Source organism: Globicephala melas, chromosome 13 (genome assembly GCF_963455315.2).
Source record: "Globicephala melas chromosome 13, mGloMel1.2, whole genome shotgun sequence".
NCBI lineage: Eukaryota > Metazoa > Chordata > Mammalia > Artiodactyla > Delphinidae > Globicephala > Globicephala melas.
The window spans coordinates 74,121,830-74,137,384 of record NC_083326.1 but is presented as its reverse complement, the minus strand read 5'-3'; the positions used below and the strand labels follow the sequence as shown (position 1 = coordinate 74,137,384).

Below are 15,555 nucleotides of genomic sequence, written 5' to 3'. Positions count from 1 at the left end.
AATAATCCTGGCTGCCCTTCAAGTTCTCATTAAAACTGAATTCTCTCAGGTATAATGTGGCTCCCTGAGGCACAGGCCTCAGTGATCATCTGCTCCCCGTGTCAATGTTAAGCAAAGCCTGGTGGTGGCCAGGCTGGGAAGCCCAGGTGGTCTTGTCTCCTTGGCACCCTTTGTTAAGCCTCCGCCCATTTAGATTTAGGTGAGGTCTCCACCTCTGTAAATCCTGAAGCTCTCGCTGACTGTCTGCTTTGTAGACTGGGGCCAGCTGACTCTGTTTCTGAGTCAACACACAGAGGAAGGGAAACCTAGTCTCAGACTTGCACTGCACATCCTGGGCATGTTGGACAGGAGAAGATGGACACATGTTTGTTAGAGACAATTTTAAAGATGTATTTGAACTTTCAGCCAAAATTGGGCCTTGGCTTCTGCACAGCTCCAATCCTGGAGACATTGCATCCTTAGGGAATAAAATGAAAGGACATTTCTTAAGGTATTTGGTCAATGCTAAACAAGTTTATGATCTCTTTTTATTAGGGTCTATTGTTTTCATTGTATTTTGCCTACACTGTTTTTTAAAATTTATGTTAAACACAGAAGATCTCTGTTTTACCTGTCATTCCCCAAATAAACATTCACCCCAAAGTACAGGCCAGTCAACATGGTTCCTCCTGAGCCGTCCAGAGACCCCTGGTACCCCAGCTTATGTCTGACCAGTGCTTGCAGAGGGGGTTGGGGTGCGGTGCAGGGTGTGACAGGGATCAGACCTCAGGGTCTTTCTTCTCTCATCGTAGGCAGCTTCGGTCAGATTCAGGCCATGACAATGACCGAAGGCAGTAAAAGAGAATTCTGGTAGTTCCTGAAGTCTGGGGGCCCCCCTGCTGGTCCACTCTGTGAATCCAAAGTAAGCTGATGCCCCCATGGGATTGCAGCTGCACCAAAGGGCTGGTTATTTCTTTACCAGGCTGGGACCATTCCAGTGAAGCATCTTTTAAAGTCTGACTTCCTATTTCCATGCCAGGTCATCAGGCTGGTTGGTATCTGACTGACAGGGAGATGTTTATCCTTCCCTGTCCCCACTGCTGCCCTTTGTCCCATTCTCACACCAACAGGTGGACTCCTTGGAGGATGTCCTCCACTCCTCCTGCGCCTGCGGCTGACTCCGTCTGGAGTGTGGGGAGTGACATTTCCTCTCGCCCCCAGTGCATGAGTGGTCAGGCTTTCCGGCCCTGTTTCTCTGCGCACACCTGGCAGGTCTTTGTCGCAAGCTTGTTTTGATCGGGTGCTACCAGTCATGAGCTTTCCTTCTGGGCGCTTCTTTTAGGGGTGTCTCCCCCTCCCGGAGCCGTGCTGGTGTTACACTCTCTGCCCATTGAGTTCCCACTGGCGATGGCCTTCGCAGAGCAGCTGCTGTCCTGGAAGTCGGAGGATGGGGAAGGGAGATCTGAAGATGAGCCTGACACCATCCCGACGTCCGTCCTCCTGCAAGTGGTGGAACTGCTCGGTGAGGCCTCCCTTCCCTCAGGATCAGGCTGGTGGAGCTGGCCGGGTGCCTGGGGAAGGAGCTGGCCGATGTGCCTGGGGTGGCCACAGTGGCCTGGGTGGTGACAGCTCTTGTCAGCTTGTTGTCAGTTGGGCTTGGGGAATTGAGTGGGAAGTGTAGCCTAGACTTCCAAATCCATGATTTGCAGGGTACTTTCATTATTTTGAGGGGTGGCATGTAACTGTGAAAATAAGATTAATTTTATCATACTTTACTTTAAAGCACTAACATATGCCATTATTGTAACTTTGATTCTGTAACATTGTTCACTTTCATACCACCCTTCACCTTCAAACATCATGACCTCACAGCACCTGAAAGGTTACAGAGAGATGGCATTGTAGCAAAACTCATGGAATGGTAAACTTAAAGAGTTGTGAACTTAGCATATAAATTTACCTCAAAATTTTTCTAAATATTGAGTTTTAATTAATGATATGTCTGCTTAAGTGGTTAGGGATAAAAATACTGATATCTGCAACTTATTTTGAAATAATCAAAAACTAAGATGAGTCTATGGATGAATAGAGGGATAGATAGATGTGTAATAAAACAAACACAGCTTTGTTACACATGTAATAATGTTAATGGTAGAATCTAGGTGGTGAGCATCCAAATATTGACTGTATAAGGTGTTCAACTTTTTTATATTTTTGTAGTTTTTCAAAAATACAAAATGTTGGTGTTGGAGGGAAAAACATGTTGGCAGACTCAGGTGCCCTCACGGGTCAGGGAGATGATGTAAGTGAGAGGAATTCGAGAGAGAAGTGGACCCAGGACCTCCAGGGAACTGAAGGGCACGTGTCCTGTGGGGCAGCCACTGAGCCCTACTACTCATTTGCTGTATAAGAATGTGGCCCTAGTCCTGCCAGATACTGTCACTTTTTATTTCAAGAAAAGCCAGAAATCTAGATATTGATGTGAATTTCCCAGTTTCTAAATGTTGACAACTAATTCACATTCTTTAAAACACATTGGGCAGGGGGTTGGAAGAGGTGAGCAGGAAACCACTGGCTGTGGGAACGAGATGTATGTGGCCGGTCTCAGCTCTCGGGCCACCATTTGCAATTTTGGTGGAGATTTCTCTCCAAGGCCATCGTGTTCCAAAAATGTCCAATGGCAGAGGAAGGACAACAGAGAAGGAAATAGGAGCACATGAGGCCCTGGCCTTAGACCCCATTGGCCTGTATTCCCTGTCAGTGGCTCCATGAGCACCATGTCCCGTGACAGCCATGAGTTCATTACCAATTAGAATTATCAAAACAGCATCACCCCGAGACCAGTCAGCCTAGTCCCCTCCTTCGTGGGTGCTGGGCCTAATTGGGATTCTCGGTAAGTCAGCCAGACCCGGCCGTTGGGACTCCCTGTCCACAATGTGACTGGGGATAGAAGACACGCATCTGGCACGAAGGGGACCTTGGCACAGATGTGTGGCCCACGGTTGTTCTAGACAGTGTTTCCTAGACTTCAGTCATTCTCATGCCACCTTTATGTGATTTCTGCCACGTCTACAAGTCATGCCTATCACCATTTATTGATTTGTTTTTATGGCAATGAACTCCTTTCTCCTTTTTTTAAACTTATACTGAATTTTAAAAGGAACTTTATCTTGCTACTTTAAACAGAAAATTCGTATCCCTTGCCATAACTAGAAGATACTTATAAAATTAAAAAGTTAAGCAGTTACTGTTAAGAAATTCTGGCTAACTACTGTTCCCTGTCGAAGGCTCTGGGTCTCTGGGCTATTCTCTATTAAGAATATTCTAGCCCCAGAGTGAGGCTTTCTTGTTGACAAAATCAGGACTGAAAGAGGAGTTTAAAAGGAATCATTTTTCCGTGTGTATTTCTGAGCTATCTGGTAAAATTGGATTGTATGCCCCCAGTAGTGAGCATCCCATGGTTCAGGAAACATTATGCTAATGATTTGTCACCAACCTGCTTAATAAGTTTATGAGAGAGAAAACAATGATTTCAGGGTCAGAGCTGTAGGAGCTGGCTCCATGCGGTCACCTGCCACAGGGGTATAGGCCACCGGCTCTGGGGCCAGCCTGCCCGGTTCTGCCCTGTGAGATTGTGTGACCGTGTGGCAGCCGTGTGAGTCCTTCAGCTCTTTGAGCCAACGTTTCTTCATCTGTGAGATGGGGATGAAGGATGTAATGTTTGTTTCACGCGGTCGCTGTGAGGGCTGCCTCCATTAAAGTGCCTTAGAACAGTGCCTGGCACATAGTAAGCTCTGTATAGGTGATTTTTTTTTTTTTTTTGCTTTCATTCACCTCAGGAAACTTCCTGTGGACCACAGACATGGCGGCCTGCGTGAAAGAGCTGGTTTTCCACCTCCTGGCAGAGCTCCTGCGCACAGTGCACAGCCTGGAGCAGAGGAAGCACCCTGCCGGCCTGTCCTCGTCCATCGCCCTCCAGCTGAACCCCTGCCTGGCCATGCTGATGGCCCTGCAGTCGGAGCTCCACAAGCTGTACGACGAGGAGACGCAGAGCTGGGTCTCGGGCAGCACGTGCGGTGGCTCGGGGACCGTGGCGGCCACCGACCAGGGCAGGTTCTCTACGTATTTCCATGCGCTCATGGAAGGGTGCCTGGCGGTGGCCGAGGTGACCCTGCCTACCAACATGAGTGTCACTGCCAGCGGGGTGACGTCGGCGACCGCCCCCAACCTCAGCGACTCGTCGTCCTCCTCGTCGTCCTCCCCAGGACAGACGCCACAGAGCCCCAGCCTCCTGTCCAAGAGGAAGAAAGTCAAGATGAAGCGGGAAAAGGCCTCCTCCTCTGGGAAGCGCCAGTCCTCGCGCTCAGTGGACTCGGACCCCACCGTGCTGAGCATCGGGGGTGGCAAGCCCGAAGACATGCTGTGGTTCCACCGCGCCCTGACCTTGCTCATCATCCTCCGGCACCTCACCAGGAAGGACCCGCAGGGGCTGGGTGTGACGAGCGACGCCATCGCCGACGCCTGCCAGGCCCTGGTGGGTCCCACCGCCCATAGCCGCTTGCTGGTGATCTCTGGGATCCCCACCCACCTGGACGAGGGCATCGTCAGAGGCGCCATCCGCAAGGCCTGCAACGCCCACGGCGGGGTCTTCAAAGACGAGATCTACATCCCCCTGCAGGACGAAGACCCCAAGAAGCCAAAAGACAAGGCCGAGGGCGGTGATGGGAAAACTGAGCCAGAGAAGACCCTTGGCTTCCCCAGCACAGACAGCTTGGAGGTCAGCACGTCCCGCAGCCCGACCCCCGCCATGAGCATCAGCGCGTCTGCGTCCACCAGTCAAGCCTCCATCTGCAGCTCCCAGGGCATCTTGCAGACGGTCAGCGACGTCTCCATGGAACCGCTGCCCTCGGGCCTAGAGCTGCCCATCCCTGCGGGCTTATTGGAGCCCCACGTAGTGTCCAGCCAGGAGAGCCTGGACGTTTCCCTATGCAGCACCAGCAGCCTGGGCAGCCTTGGGAGCCTGGGGGAGCCACTGGACAATGCAGAAACGGCCTCAGTGTCAGACATGGGCTCCATGTACACAGTCACGTCCCTGGACAACCAGCCCCTCACAGCACGCCCCATCAAAGGCTTTGCGGTTGTGGAGGTAAGCACCTCACGCCTTGGCAACCACTTAAATCATGAGCGGTTAGAATCCCCCAGGCCTCTTTAAGCCTTCCAATATTATTTCCAAGGGACTAAGTAATAGGTGACATTGGGGCACTTAGCAGGCTCCCTGAGGCAGCTCTTGGAAACAGCAGTGATCAATCATGTTGATTATCTGTATTTGAGGTCCCATCTCTTGAGTGTGATAGCAAGTCTGTCAGGAAGTAAATACAGTTCATTGCGGAGTGTGGGAGGGGCTCCAGGGGCTGACCTTTCCTGATGGTTGAGCATCATCGAGTGTCTTCCAACTCAGGCCCCAGTGGCCTCTTTTTGAGTGGCTTTGGGTTGTTTTAACCATTGCCATTGGCAGGAGGGATCCCCACTGAGCAGGGAGAGAACAGACTTGCCGTTCTGTTCAGAGTGATTCTGAGTTTCAGATGCTGCGCGTGTTGCCAGATTACATTTCCACTTCAAGATCCCATGTGTTTTCTGGGCCTCCTTGTTTAGAAATCCTGCAACCTGTGTCTTCCTGCCCCCTGTGTAACGGGAGTCGGGTGCAGAGTAAAAACCATCCTCGCCCTTATTAGATATGGAGGGGAAGGCACTAGGAGGAGAACTTGCACCCCCTTGCTCCCCACCCCACGGGCTCTGACAGGAGAGCTCAAAGATCCAGGGGTTGGCTTCCTCCCAGAATCTGTCCACCTTCTCCCTGCGGATTTTCTCGGAGCCAAGCGTGGACTTGAACCCCCGGGGCATCTGCGTAGAGCCACAGACCTGACCGGGGTTTAGCGACAGAGATGTCCAGTTGAGCTGTTCGCCTGCAAGTTACCACTTTCGGCACATACAAGAGACTTTGCCGGGAAGCCCAGCTTGCCCCGGTCAGGCCGTGCTCCCAACGCTGAAGACAGTAGAGGGTTTCAGGGACAGACGGGAGGGAAAGAAAGTTCATACAGCTAGCTGAGTGACTGGTCTCTCCACTCAAATCCTTACCCTTTTCCTTGTTCACACAGATCAGATCCCGAGCCAAAATCGAGAAAATCCGAGCGAGTTTATTTAACAATAATGACTTGATTGGTTTGTCAAGTTTGGATGGTGAAGATGAATTGATGGAAATGTCAACGGAAGAGATACTCACTGTGTCTGTAGTAAATCAGAGTTTGTTTGATACGCAGGGGAGCCCAGGGTTAGAAGATTATTTCAATGATAAGTCAATTAAAGGTAGGTTATAGATTTTTTTTAATTAATAGACTTTTTTTTAGAAATTTATAGGAAAAAACCTGAGCAAAAATCATACCCATCTTGGGACTTCCCCGGCGGTCCAGTGGTTAGGACTCAGTGCTTTCACTGCCACAGGCCTGGGTTCGATCCCTGGTCAGGGAACTAAGATCCCGCAAGCCACACAGCACGGCCAAAAAAGAAAATCATACCCCTCTCCATGTCCTGTTTTCCCTGTTTTTAACATCTTACCTTAAAGAGGAGCTCTGGGGGTCAAAGATTTAAGAAGTGACTCAGGGAATGTTGGGAAGATGGTTCACTGCTTGGTTAACAGAAGGTGCGTTGTGTACACGATGTGAAGAGAACACTGCTGCTCCCCCAGGAGAGCCGTCAGGGCTCTGAAGGCCAGCGGGCAGGCCCTGCCACAGGCCCCCCACACCAAGCCCTCAGGTGCTCCTGTTTCCTGCCACAGCCTTGAATGTGGGCTTGCATTCAAGTTGCTTTTTTCCTTTTGTCTAGTCAGGCTTCCCCTTGTTTGAGTTCAAGTGTATTTATTGTGTTCTGTCCTCTAGAGCTAGAAGGTACCATGTACATTGCTGGTAATCATTTAGTCAATATGCTTGAGGACAGCTAACACCTCGCCCTTTATGAATTCTTGGGGAAGAACCGATTCCGGTTCCTTTTTCACAAAAATCCCACTTTGTCATTCTGGTGGCTCTTATGTGGGGGGACCCTACCCTGTCTGGCTTCCCCACTTCTTCTGTTCAGCCAGGACCCGGGCTCTATCGAGGCCCCACAGAGCTGGATCTAGCAGATCCTGAGGCCAAGAGCTCACCCCCAGCTTCGCTTCAGAAGCAGCAGCAATTTTTCTCCTTTCTTTTTATAACTGTAGTTCTTTGTGTTGTTGTCTTTATTTTGCATCAGTCTCTCTCAAATTTTTAAATTTATGTTTTTTCTAACTCTTTAATATTGTTTGAAAGTTCATAATAGAGTTGTTGAGTTTGTTCTGTTTTATGTTTTCTGAGGACAGAAATGTAATATTGAGTATGGATTTTGTTGTTGTTTCAAATTATTATCCCCCAGTCATGAAATTTTGAAATACTCCCACAGGGCTGGGACCAGAGTGAGGTAAATGAGGCCACAGAATTTAATGGGGCTCCAAAACAACTCAGTAATCTAGATAAATAATTATTTTAATATAATACTTATGAAAGTCAAAATTAATGCAAAATATCCATGGTGAACAAACTTAAAATTTTAAATAAAGACAGGATCAGTGTTAATGATTTTTCCTTTTGCATCAGGCTTTAATATGGCTCGGCACAGTACTCTTAATATTTCACTCATCATGGGTTTCTTGTATTAATTTTGATTTTTTTGAAGGACCGCGTTACAATGTGTATCTTGATCTCTGAGTTTTTTGGGACTCTTGTGCGTGAGGGGCTGCCTCTCTCTCCTCGCCCTGGTTTCAGCCCTGTTCCCTTATTATTGAGTATGGTGCTCACTCGGCTCTCAGCTCCCCACGTGGGGGTGGCTAGTGTACGATCTGTGGGAACCCTGGGGTCTTTTTCTGCCATAATTAATGCTTTGCCAGTCTTTTCATGCTTTAATCCAAATTTAGTTCTAGCTCCTGATTGTATTATGGTCAAACCTTCCACGTAAGATACTCAGTCTTTTGATAACACATTTGCCACGTTACAGCCACACGCATTTTGCTCAAGACTCTTTAAGTTGTGGTTCTACTGAATCAGCTCTTAGATCTTGACCACGCCTTCCACACACCTGTCTCCTCACCCTCAGCCCAGATGCCCAGGGGACCTTTGTGCTCTGGCTCCTGAAGCCCGGCCTGAGCTGGGTGTGCCTCTGGAGGGCCAGACCATCAGAGAGAGGGGATGAGGAGGCTGGGCAGGAGGACAGGGTGTGATGAGCAAGTCAGTTCTGCCCGCAGGTGGGGGCCCTTGGCCACGAGAAACATGCAGATGCAGTGGAACATCCTGTTCCACTGGGAACATTCCTGACTGGCCCCTTAGGAAAGGTGAGAGCATCTTCTGGAGTGCTTATTCGGGGACCAAAAAAAACAAGTGTTTTTTTTCTCGTGCTCAGGGACAGTTTTCTTGTATCTGAGAGAACTTTCTTTTCCACCTGCTGGCTGGGCCAGGTTTCAAATGCATCCTCTAATAATAACTATTGAACAACTTGTACTTTGCACTAAAAGTACTTGCAGCCTCCACATCCTCTTGCTCCCTGGGGACTATCCATCACAGACATGTTGAAGTTAAGGGAGGTTCAACCTCCATGATAAAGAGACCCTAGAGTACAGTAACTCAGACCCAGTGGAAGTTCATTTCTTGCACATGTAAGAGTCCAGGGTGAGCCCTGAGGTCTGCCATTCGGGGGCTTGTTATCTCCACGCAGCCAGTGGTGGGGATGAGTGCAGGAGAGAACATGATCTCAGAGAAGCAGCAGTGAGCCGTGGCGTGAAGTGAGATCTTAGTTCCCTGCCCAGGAATTGAACCTGGGTAGCCTGGATGAAAACCAGGAATCCTAGCCGGTGGACCAGCAAGGGCTAGAGGCTAGAAGCAAAGTTCCCCTGGCCCTCACCCCCATTGAAAAACGTGTTTCTCAAGGAGGCGAGAACTGTAAAAACAGGTATAAAGTTTATTACTGGGGACACAGAACAACAACAAGTGGGAGAACACACAGAGAAACAGTTTGTTGAGTTGACAGAAGCAAGGCAGAGATGCACACCAGGAGAGGAAGGGTGTGGGCGTCCTCCCTAATGAGGAGGAGCCCAGTAAAGAGGCGGTGGAGTCATGCATTATAGGGCAGTTCTTCGGGTCTTTGTTTACCTTTGGCCAATTACCTGGTTTCTTTTTCCACACTCTGCCCTGCCCTAGGACCCTCCCCAACAGGCGTGCGCAACTTTTTTCCAAGATGGGTTCCACCCCAGAGGCCTATGGGAGGGCCTTGGCATCACATATTATGGGGTGGTGCCCCTTCCTTTTTGAGCCCCAAGGAGCCTTTCTGTGCATGTGCAATGTCTCCCTTGCCCCAAGGATGGGAAATATATTATGTGACCTCTTGATCTTTACTCAGAACAGGGTTTAGCCCCTCTCTGTCCCGGCCATAACTGTTACCTCAAAGTGTCCACAGGAAACAAAGCCTGGCTATTTACCCTGTTCCTGTTGTTATTTCTATTTTGAAGTGCAAACAGGAGGCTGGTTCTAAATAGCTAACCTGGAGCCCACCTATCTCCTGTCTCCGGAAATGCAAACAGGGGGCTAGTTGCAAGTGTCCAGCCTGAAGTCCATCTTTTTCTCGCCCCAAGAAATGTAAACAGGAGGCCAGTTGTAAATGCCTAGGCTGGAGCCCATCTGTGTCCTGCCTGAAGCAGACTGGCCCAGGAGGGGCCCACGTCACGGGGCTGCACCTCACGGCACCACACTTCACGGCAGAGAAGGCTGGGCGTGTAACTGAGGTGTGCGTGCAGAAAGGGGACACCAGGTCTCAGCGGACAGCTCATCATCACCACTAACCACCCATTACCCACTTTCAAAAATAAATCATTGATGAAAAGTAAATCAGATGCTGCAGGGCTTATCCTGACGTAGCGTGTTCACTGCAGAACCATTTGCCCTCCCTCCATTCTGTAACAGGTGAGAAGCTGGTGCCCGGGGCCAGAGAGGTGCTGACGGAGATATTTAAGAGCTGCGCCCACTCAGAGCAGATGCTGAGCCTGACACCAGCAAAGCCCATCAAAGTGTCTGACATTTATCTCAGCAAAGAGCAGATCAACTCCCAGACGCCAGGCAACCTCCTCCACCTCTTCTTCACCAATGTTCGGCCCCCCAAAAAGGTGCTGGAGGACCAGCTCACCCAGGTAGCCACCCCATCCCCACCGCACCCGTGCTGGGCCTTGCGTGCCCCTGGGGCTGAGTCTGAGCCCCGCCCCCTTCCGGTGCTCCGCAGATCCTGAGGAAGTACGGCGTGCCAAAACCCAAGTTCGACAAGAGCAAGTACAGCAAGGCGGGGAAGGAACAGCACCCCGGGAAGGTGGTGAGCACCAAGCGGCCCATCACCAAGCCACCCGCCAAGGACAAGGCCGTGCTCAACAGCGTCAGGTGGGTGACCGAGGAGCTCGGAAGGTGGGCCGGGCAGGGGGACGCGGGGCCACCTCCTAGCAGGCTTCCTGGGAGGCTGTTGGCACCTTGGGGGAGCCAGACATCTGGCTCTTCTCTGCTCTGCTGCCGGGGTCCTTTTCGCCCTTGCCTTCGTCAGCTGGAAGAGAACGTTTCATTTTACCCGTAAGGATAGTAAAATCTGGACCATGCAGGCTGGAAAGCAGACCAGTCTGAATTAATAAAACATCTAAAATGTACAGAATTGTTTAAAAAGTCTAACTTCTTTTACCCACACAATAATGCACAGTTATTGTAGAAAGACTGTAAAGTGCACCCGTGCATACTGGAAAACACTGAAATACCCCCAACATAGCAACTGCTTTTAACATTTAAGTGCAGAATGTTTTATTTGTGCATACGTATTATCTTGTTACATTGTAAATGGCCAAACTAGTACAATATTCAAAAGCATATGCCGTGAAAAGCCACTCCTCTTCCTCTCCATCCTTAAGCCTCCCAGCTCCTGTCCCTGAGGCTGCAGTGTCACTTTCGTAGCCTTGCAGAACTGTTCTGGGTGTACACGAGCAAGTGTACGCGTACCCAGAGGTCGGGAACTGTACAAAGTGCCTGTGCCTTGCTGTTTCTGTTTACTCCTGATCTTGGAGATGATTCCATATCAGCACAGAAAGAACGTCCCCCGTTCCTCTTTTAAAGTAGCTCCATAATATCCCATGTGTGGATGTGCACACACACTTAGTAGAATTTTCTTTAGAAACATGTTTATGGCGCTCAAGTTGAAATTCAGGTAGTGAAGTACTACGGAGCAGAAGTCTCTAGAGGACTTGTTTAAGTCGTCAGAGAAAAAAGTGTCTTAAAATTTTATTAATTAATTATACGTAAACGGGGCTTTTGAGTCAGTACTGTCCCATAGAGCTTTCTGTGACGATGGAAATGTGCATTTCTCTGTCTGTGCTACTCACCACAGTGGCCACTAACCACGTGGCTGCTGAGCACTTGAAGTGCGGCGAGTGCCACCAAGGAACTGGACTTGTAACTTTAATCAATTTAAACTTAAGTAGCTACATCTGGCCAGTGCCTGCTCCTTGGACAGCACAGCTCTGAAGTATGTAGAAAGAATGTTTGAAAAGTGTCTCTTCGAGATTTTCCACATTTTAAAGCATCGAATTGTCCTCATAATTTGCTCAGGAAACTTTTCTTGGTCAGAGCAAAGCTGATCTTGACCCCCGCCCTGTCTGAACCATCAGCTGTAGTTGGGGGAAGGTGAACGAATGCCTGGTGAGGTTCTGCATTCCCCCCACCAGGAGGAGGTGTGGGCGTGAGGAATTCTGATTCTGGTGCTTTGGTCTACAGCAGGACTGCCTTGAGCGAGAAGAAGCCCACTGTGAAGCCGAAGTCACCGGAGAAGAGCAAGCCGGACGAAAAGGACCCAGAAAAGTCACCCACCAAAAAACAAGAAGGTGAACAAGCAACTTGGGCCTGATGCGGGCTTGGGGCTGCTTCCATCCTAGAGATGGCGGCGCAGCCTGGGATCCAGCCTCTTTGCTTTTCCCTGACCGCCTGGCTCCCTCGGGTTTTAGTTTAGGCAGGGCAGCCCTGCCCAAGACACGGAAGACATCCCTGGCCAACTGTGATTATTGCTCCAGGACTCCATCTCTGCTGACCTGAACTGATGGAGGTTAGAATAGCAGCTCCAGAAATACCATACTCCCAAGGGAAGAATAGATGATTGCGATTGAAAGTAAAGATTGAAAATCTGCTCAGAAATTTTCTTCCAGAAGGGCACTTACCTGGGACATTAGAACCTTATCTTCCTAAAGGCCCAAGCAGACTTGGAGAAAGCTATTATTGTCACAAAAATTGCTTAGTCAGTCGGGAATGTTTCTGAGATACAGAAAGACGAGACTGGGGGGAAAGTGCTGCACCACTTGGTCACCAGCCCGAGGAGGTGAGGCAGCTGCTCAGACCCGTCAGGTTGGGGGTTATGTGTGTCCTTGAGCAGTCGGGTGGAGACAGTCTGTTAACAGACCCTGGAGTGACGGCAGGAGACGGGGGGGGGGGGGGTTAGATGAATTGGGCCCTGAAAGAGAGGGTGGGGTGCAGTGGGAGCATGTTGTGGGACCCCCACTTCTCACCGATTCCTAACACTGTGAACACTTTTCCATCAGTCCCTGAGGAAAAGTACCTGACATTGGAAGGATTTCACAAGTTTGTTATTGATCGAGCCAAGCAAGACATCCGTAGTGTCTGGAGGGCGATTTTATCCTGTGGTTACGATCTTCATTTTGAGAGGTAAGAGGCTGTCAACCCAGTTGATACCTTGTGTAAAAATTGTTCTCAGAGAGAGTGGCCCGGACATATATACACTACCAAATGTAAAACAGACAGCTAGTGGGAAGCAGCCGCATAGCACAGGGAGATCAGCTCGGTGCTTTGTGACCACCTAGAGGGGTGGGATAGGGAGGGTGTGAGGGAGGGAAACGCAAGAGGGAGGGGATGTGGGGATATAGGTATACCTATAGCTGGTTCACTTTGTTATACAGCAGAAACTAACACACCATTGTGAAGCAGTTATACTCCAATAAAGATGTTAAAAAAAAAAATTGTTCTCAGCTACTAGACGCTTCCCCAAGCAATTACTCCCAGGGAAGCCATTCCATCTGGCCTGTTTTTAATGCCTATTGAGTTATTTTCCAATTTTTTCTCATTGTTTTTTTTCAATATTTTTATTTTTATACTTTTTACATCTTTATTGGAGTATAATTTATTTTTACATCTTTATTGGAGTACAATGGTGCGTTAGTTTCTGCTTTATAACAAAGTGAATCAGTTATACATATACATATGTTCCCATATCTCTTCCCTCTTGCATCTCCCTCCCTCCCACCCTCCCTATCCCATCCCTCTAGATGGGCACAAAGCACTGAGCTGATCTCGCTGTGCTATGCGGCTGCTTCCCACTAGCTATCTATTTTACGTTTGGTAGTATATATATGTCCATGCCTCTGTCTCGCTTTGTCACAGATTACCCTTCCCCCTCGCCATATTTCCTAATTGTTAATGTGGATTTTCCAGCCTGTTTGAAACAGTGTTCTATAGAACAGAAATTCACTGTCTCGCAGTTCTGGAGGCTGGAAGCCCAAGATCAAGGTGTCAACAGGGTTAGTTTCTCTGGAGGGCTCTCCTTGGCTCACGGACGGCCACCTTTGTGCTGTGTGCTCAGGTGGCCCTTCCTCTGTGTGCCTGCATCCCTGGTGTCTCTCCCTCTTCTTATGAGGACAACAGTCCTATTGGATTAGGGCCCCACCCTGTGACCTCATTTAACCTAATGACCTCTTTAAAGACCCTGTCTCCAAATACAGTCACATTGGCGGTTAGAGCGTCAGCATATGAATTGGCGGGAAGGGGACATTTCAGTCCCTAACAGGGATGATTTCTTATTCCAAAGAATCTTTTTTCTTTGGACTCACACATTCTCTCCCACTCTCCATTGCCCTCTCTCACTCCCAGGCAGGAGCACAGCAAGGTCACGAGTCACCAGGTCTCCAGGGCCAAACTAAATATGGTTTCCCCTTTCTAGCTGTAAGTGAATCCCAAGCAGGCAAGATGTCTGCAAACCAAAAGAAATCTCCCTGCTCTCGCCCTCTGGCTCTGCCACACACAGGCCTACACGCCCGTTCCCACAGCAAGATGTACTGGGCCTCAAAGGAATGGCTGCCAGAAGCATGCTTTTTTAAAACCCCATTTTCAGAGTTGAGAAATTGTTTACTGCTTGGCACCAGCACTTTGTACCTTCATTGAAGGCTCAGAGTCGATGCCCAGATGGGCCTTGGATCATGGTGACAGGGCCAAGTTCTTCGACTGGTTTTAGAAACCAGTAAGAGACACGACTTTGGGGGTTTTCGTTAAAAGCAGAATCACCTATTTTGGACTAGAAACTGCATTCCAAGTGAAAAGGGGACAAATTGGACTGCAAATTAATTCCAAGGTGACACATTTGTAACAGCTGGAAGGGCTGGTTCACCTGTGTTATGGGGCCACGGTGATGACACATCCAGCCTGGAAGAGGGGATCACCTCCTGAAGGCGCTAGGTCTCTCTGGGAGCACTCCTAGGGTAGGACAGAGGTGGCCTGCAGTGACGAGAGCCTGGCACCAGGCTCCACCACCTCCCTGAGACAGGACCCTCTGCGCGATGCACCCTGTGTGGCATGTGACCCCCCTCGAGGTGCCACAGGTTCTGGAACAAGAGGCACCTGTCCACCCACCTGCCTGCCTGCAGGCCTTTCTTGGGTTAATAGCTCAATGTAGAATAAGGACACACACACTCGATAAAAACCTCATGCAGTATATTCAAACACAAAGGAGATTTCCTGTGATTCTGTGCCCAGGGGTAATCACTTGGAAAGGTTTCAGTAAACACCTCTCCCACCATTTTTCCAGGAGTAGATGTTTTCAGCACTGTAGCAGGGAGCAGACAGGAAATAGTGTCCTGCAGTGTGCTTTTTTCATTTTTCCACGTCATTTGATACTGTTCTACCAGATGACTTTAACGGCTGCCGAGCAGTCCGTTATTGGGGGTGGTGTAGCTTATGGCTGATGTTGCTGTAGCAAGGCAGCCCTCACAAACACACCTTTGCCTGCCTGCCCAAGGAGCCGCGTAGGGGAACCCTGGGGTGGGATCGCTGGGTAAAAGATGACGGCTTCAGTAACACCAGCAGCTGGCACGTGCTGTGCCCTCGGAAGGGGTGGGGCACCGTGCTGTGTGCAGCACAGGTGTCCTCTCAGTGACTCCTCCTGACGGCGCGAGGCTGTGCTATCGCCAGCTCCATTTCATAGATGAAGAAACTGAGGCTCAGGAAGTAGGTGTGCTTTGTAGCCTAGATTTCACCCAAGGACTCCAGTGCCCCGTCTTTAACCCTAAAGCCCTGCTGCCTACAGACAGCAGGGAGGCACGTGGGGATGCGTGTTGCCATCCCCTCAGCCTGCTCAGCTTGTTTCTTTAGAACGGAGCTTTCCCCTCAGGACAGGCAGTTCCTCTGCAGTCAGCACCTTGGCTGGGCACCAAGAAATGCCTGG

At 49.6% G+C, this 15,555-nt stretch overlaps 1 protein-coding gene across 5 annotated transcripts in view; it reads left to right on the top strand.

Annotated features, from left to right (window-relative positions):
- HECTD4 (HECT domain E3 ubiquitin protein ligase 4) overlaps positions 1-15,555 on the top strand; it is a 190,370-nt gene that overhangs the window by 162,701 nt on the left and 12,114 nt on the right. For 4 of the 5 annotated variants that reach the window (XM_030860500.2, XM_030860498.2, XM_030860496.2 and 1 more), the window contains exons 60-66: positions 1,322-1,501; positions 3,819-5,125; positions 6,135-6,342; positions 9,996-10,219; positions 10,309-10,460; positions 11,832-11,938; positions 12,647-12,770. In XM_030860500.2, the coding sequence (XP_030716360.2) occupies positions 1,322-1,501; positions 3,819-5,125; positions 6,135-6,342; positions 9,996-10,219; positions 10,309-10,460; positions 11,832-11,938; positions 12,647-12,770 (2,302 nt within the window). The remainder of the gene's footprint in view (positions 1-1,321; positions 1,502-3,818; positions 5,126-6,134; positions 6,343-9,995; positions 10,220-10,308; positions 10,461-11,831; positions 11,939-12,646; positions 12,771-15,555) is intronic. The other variant, XM_030860497.2, reaches the window with a different exon arrangement.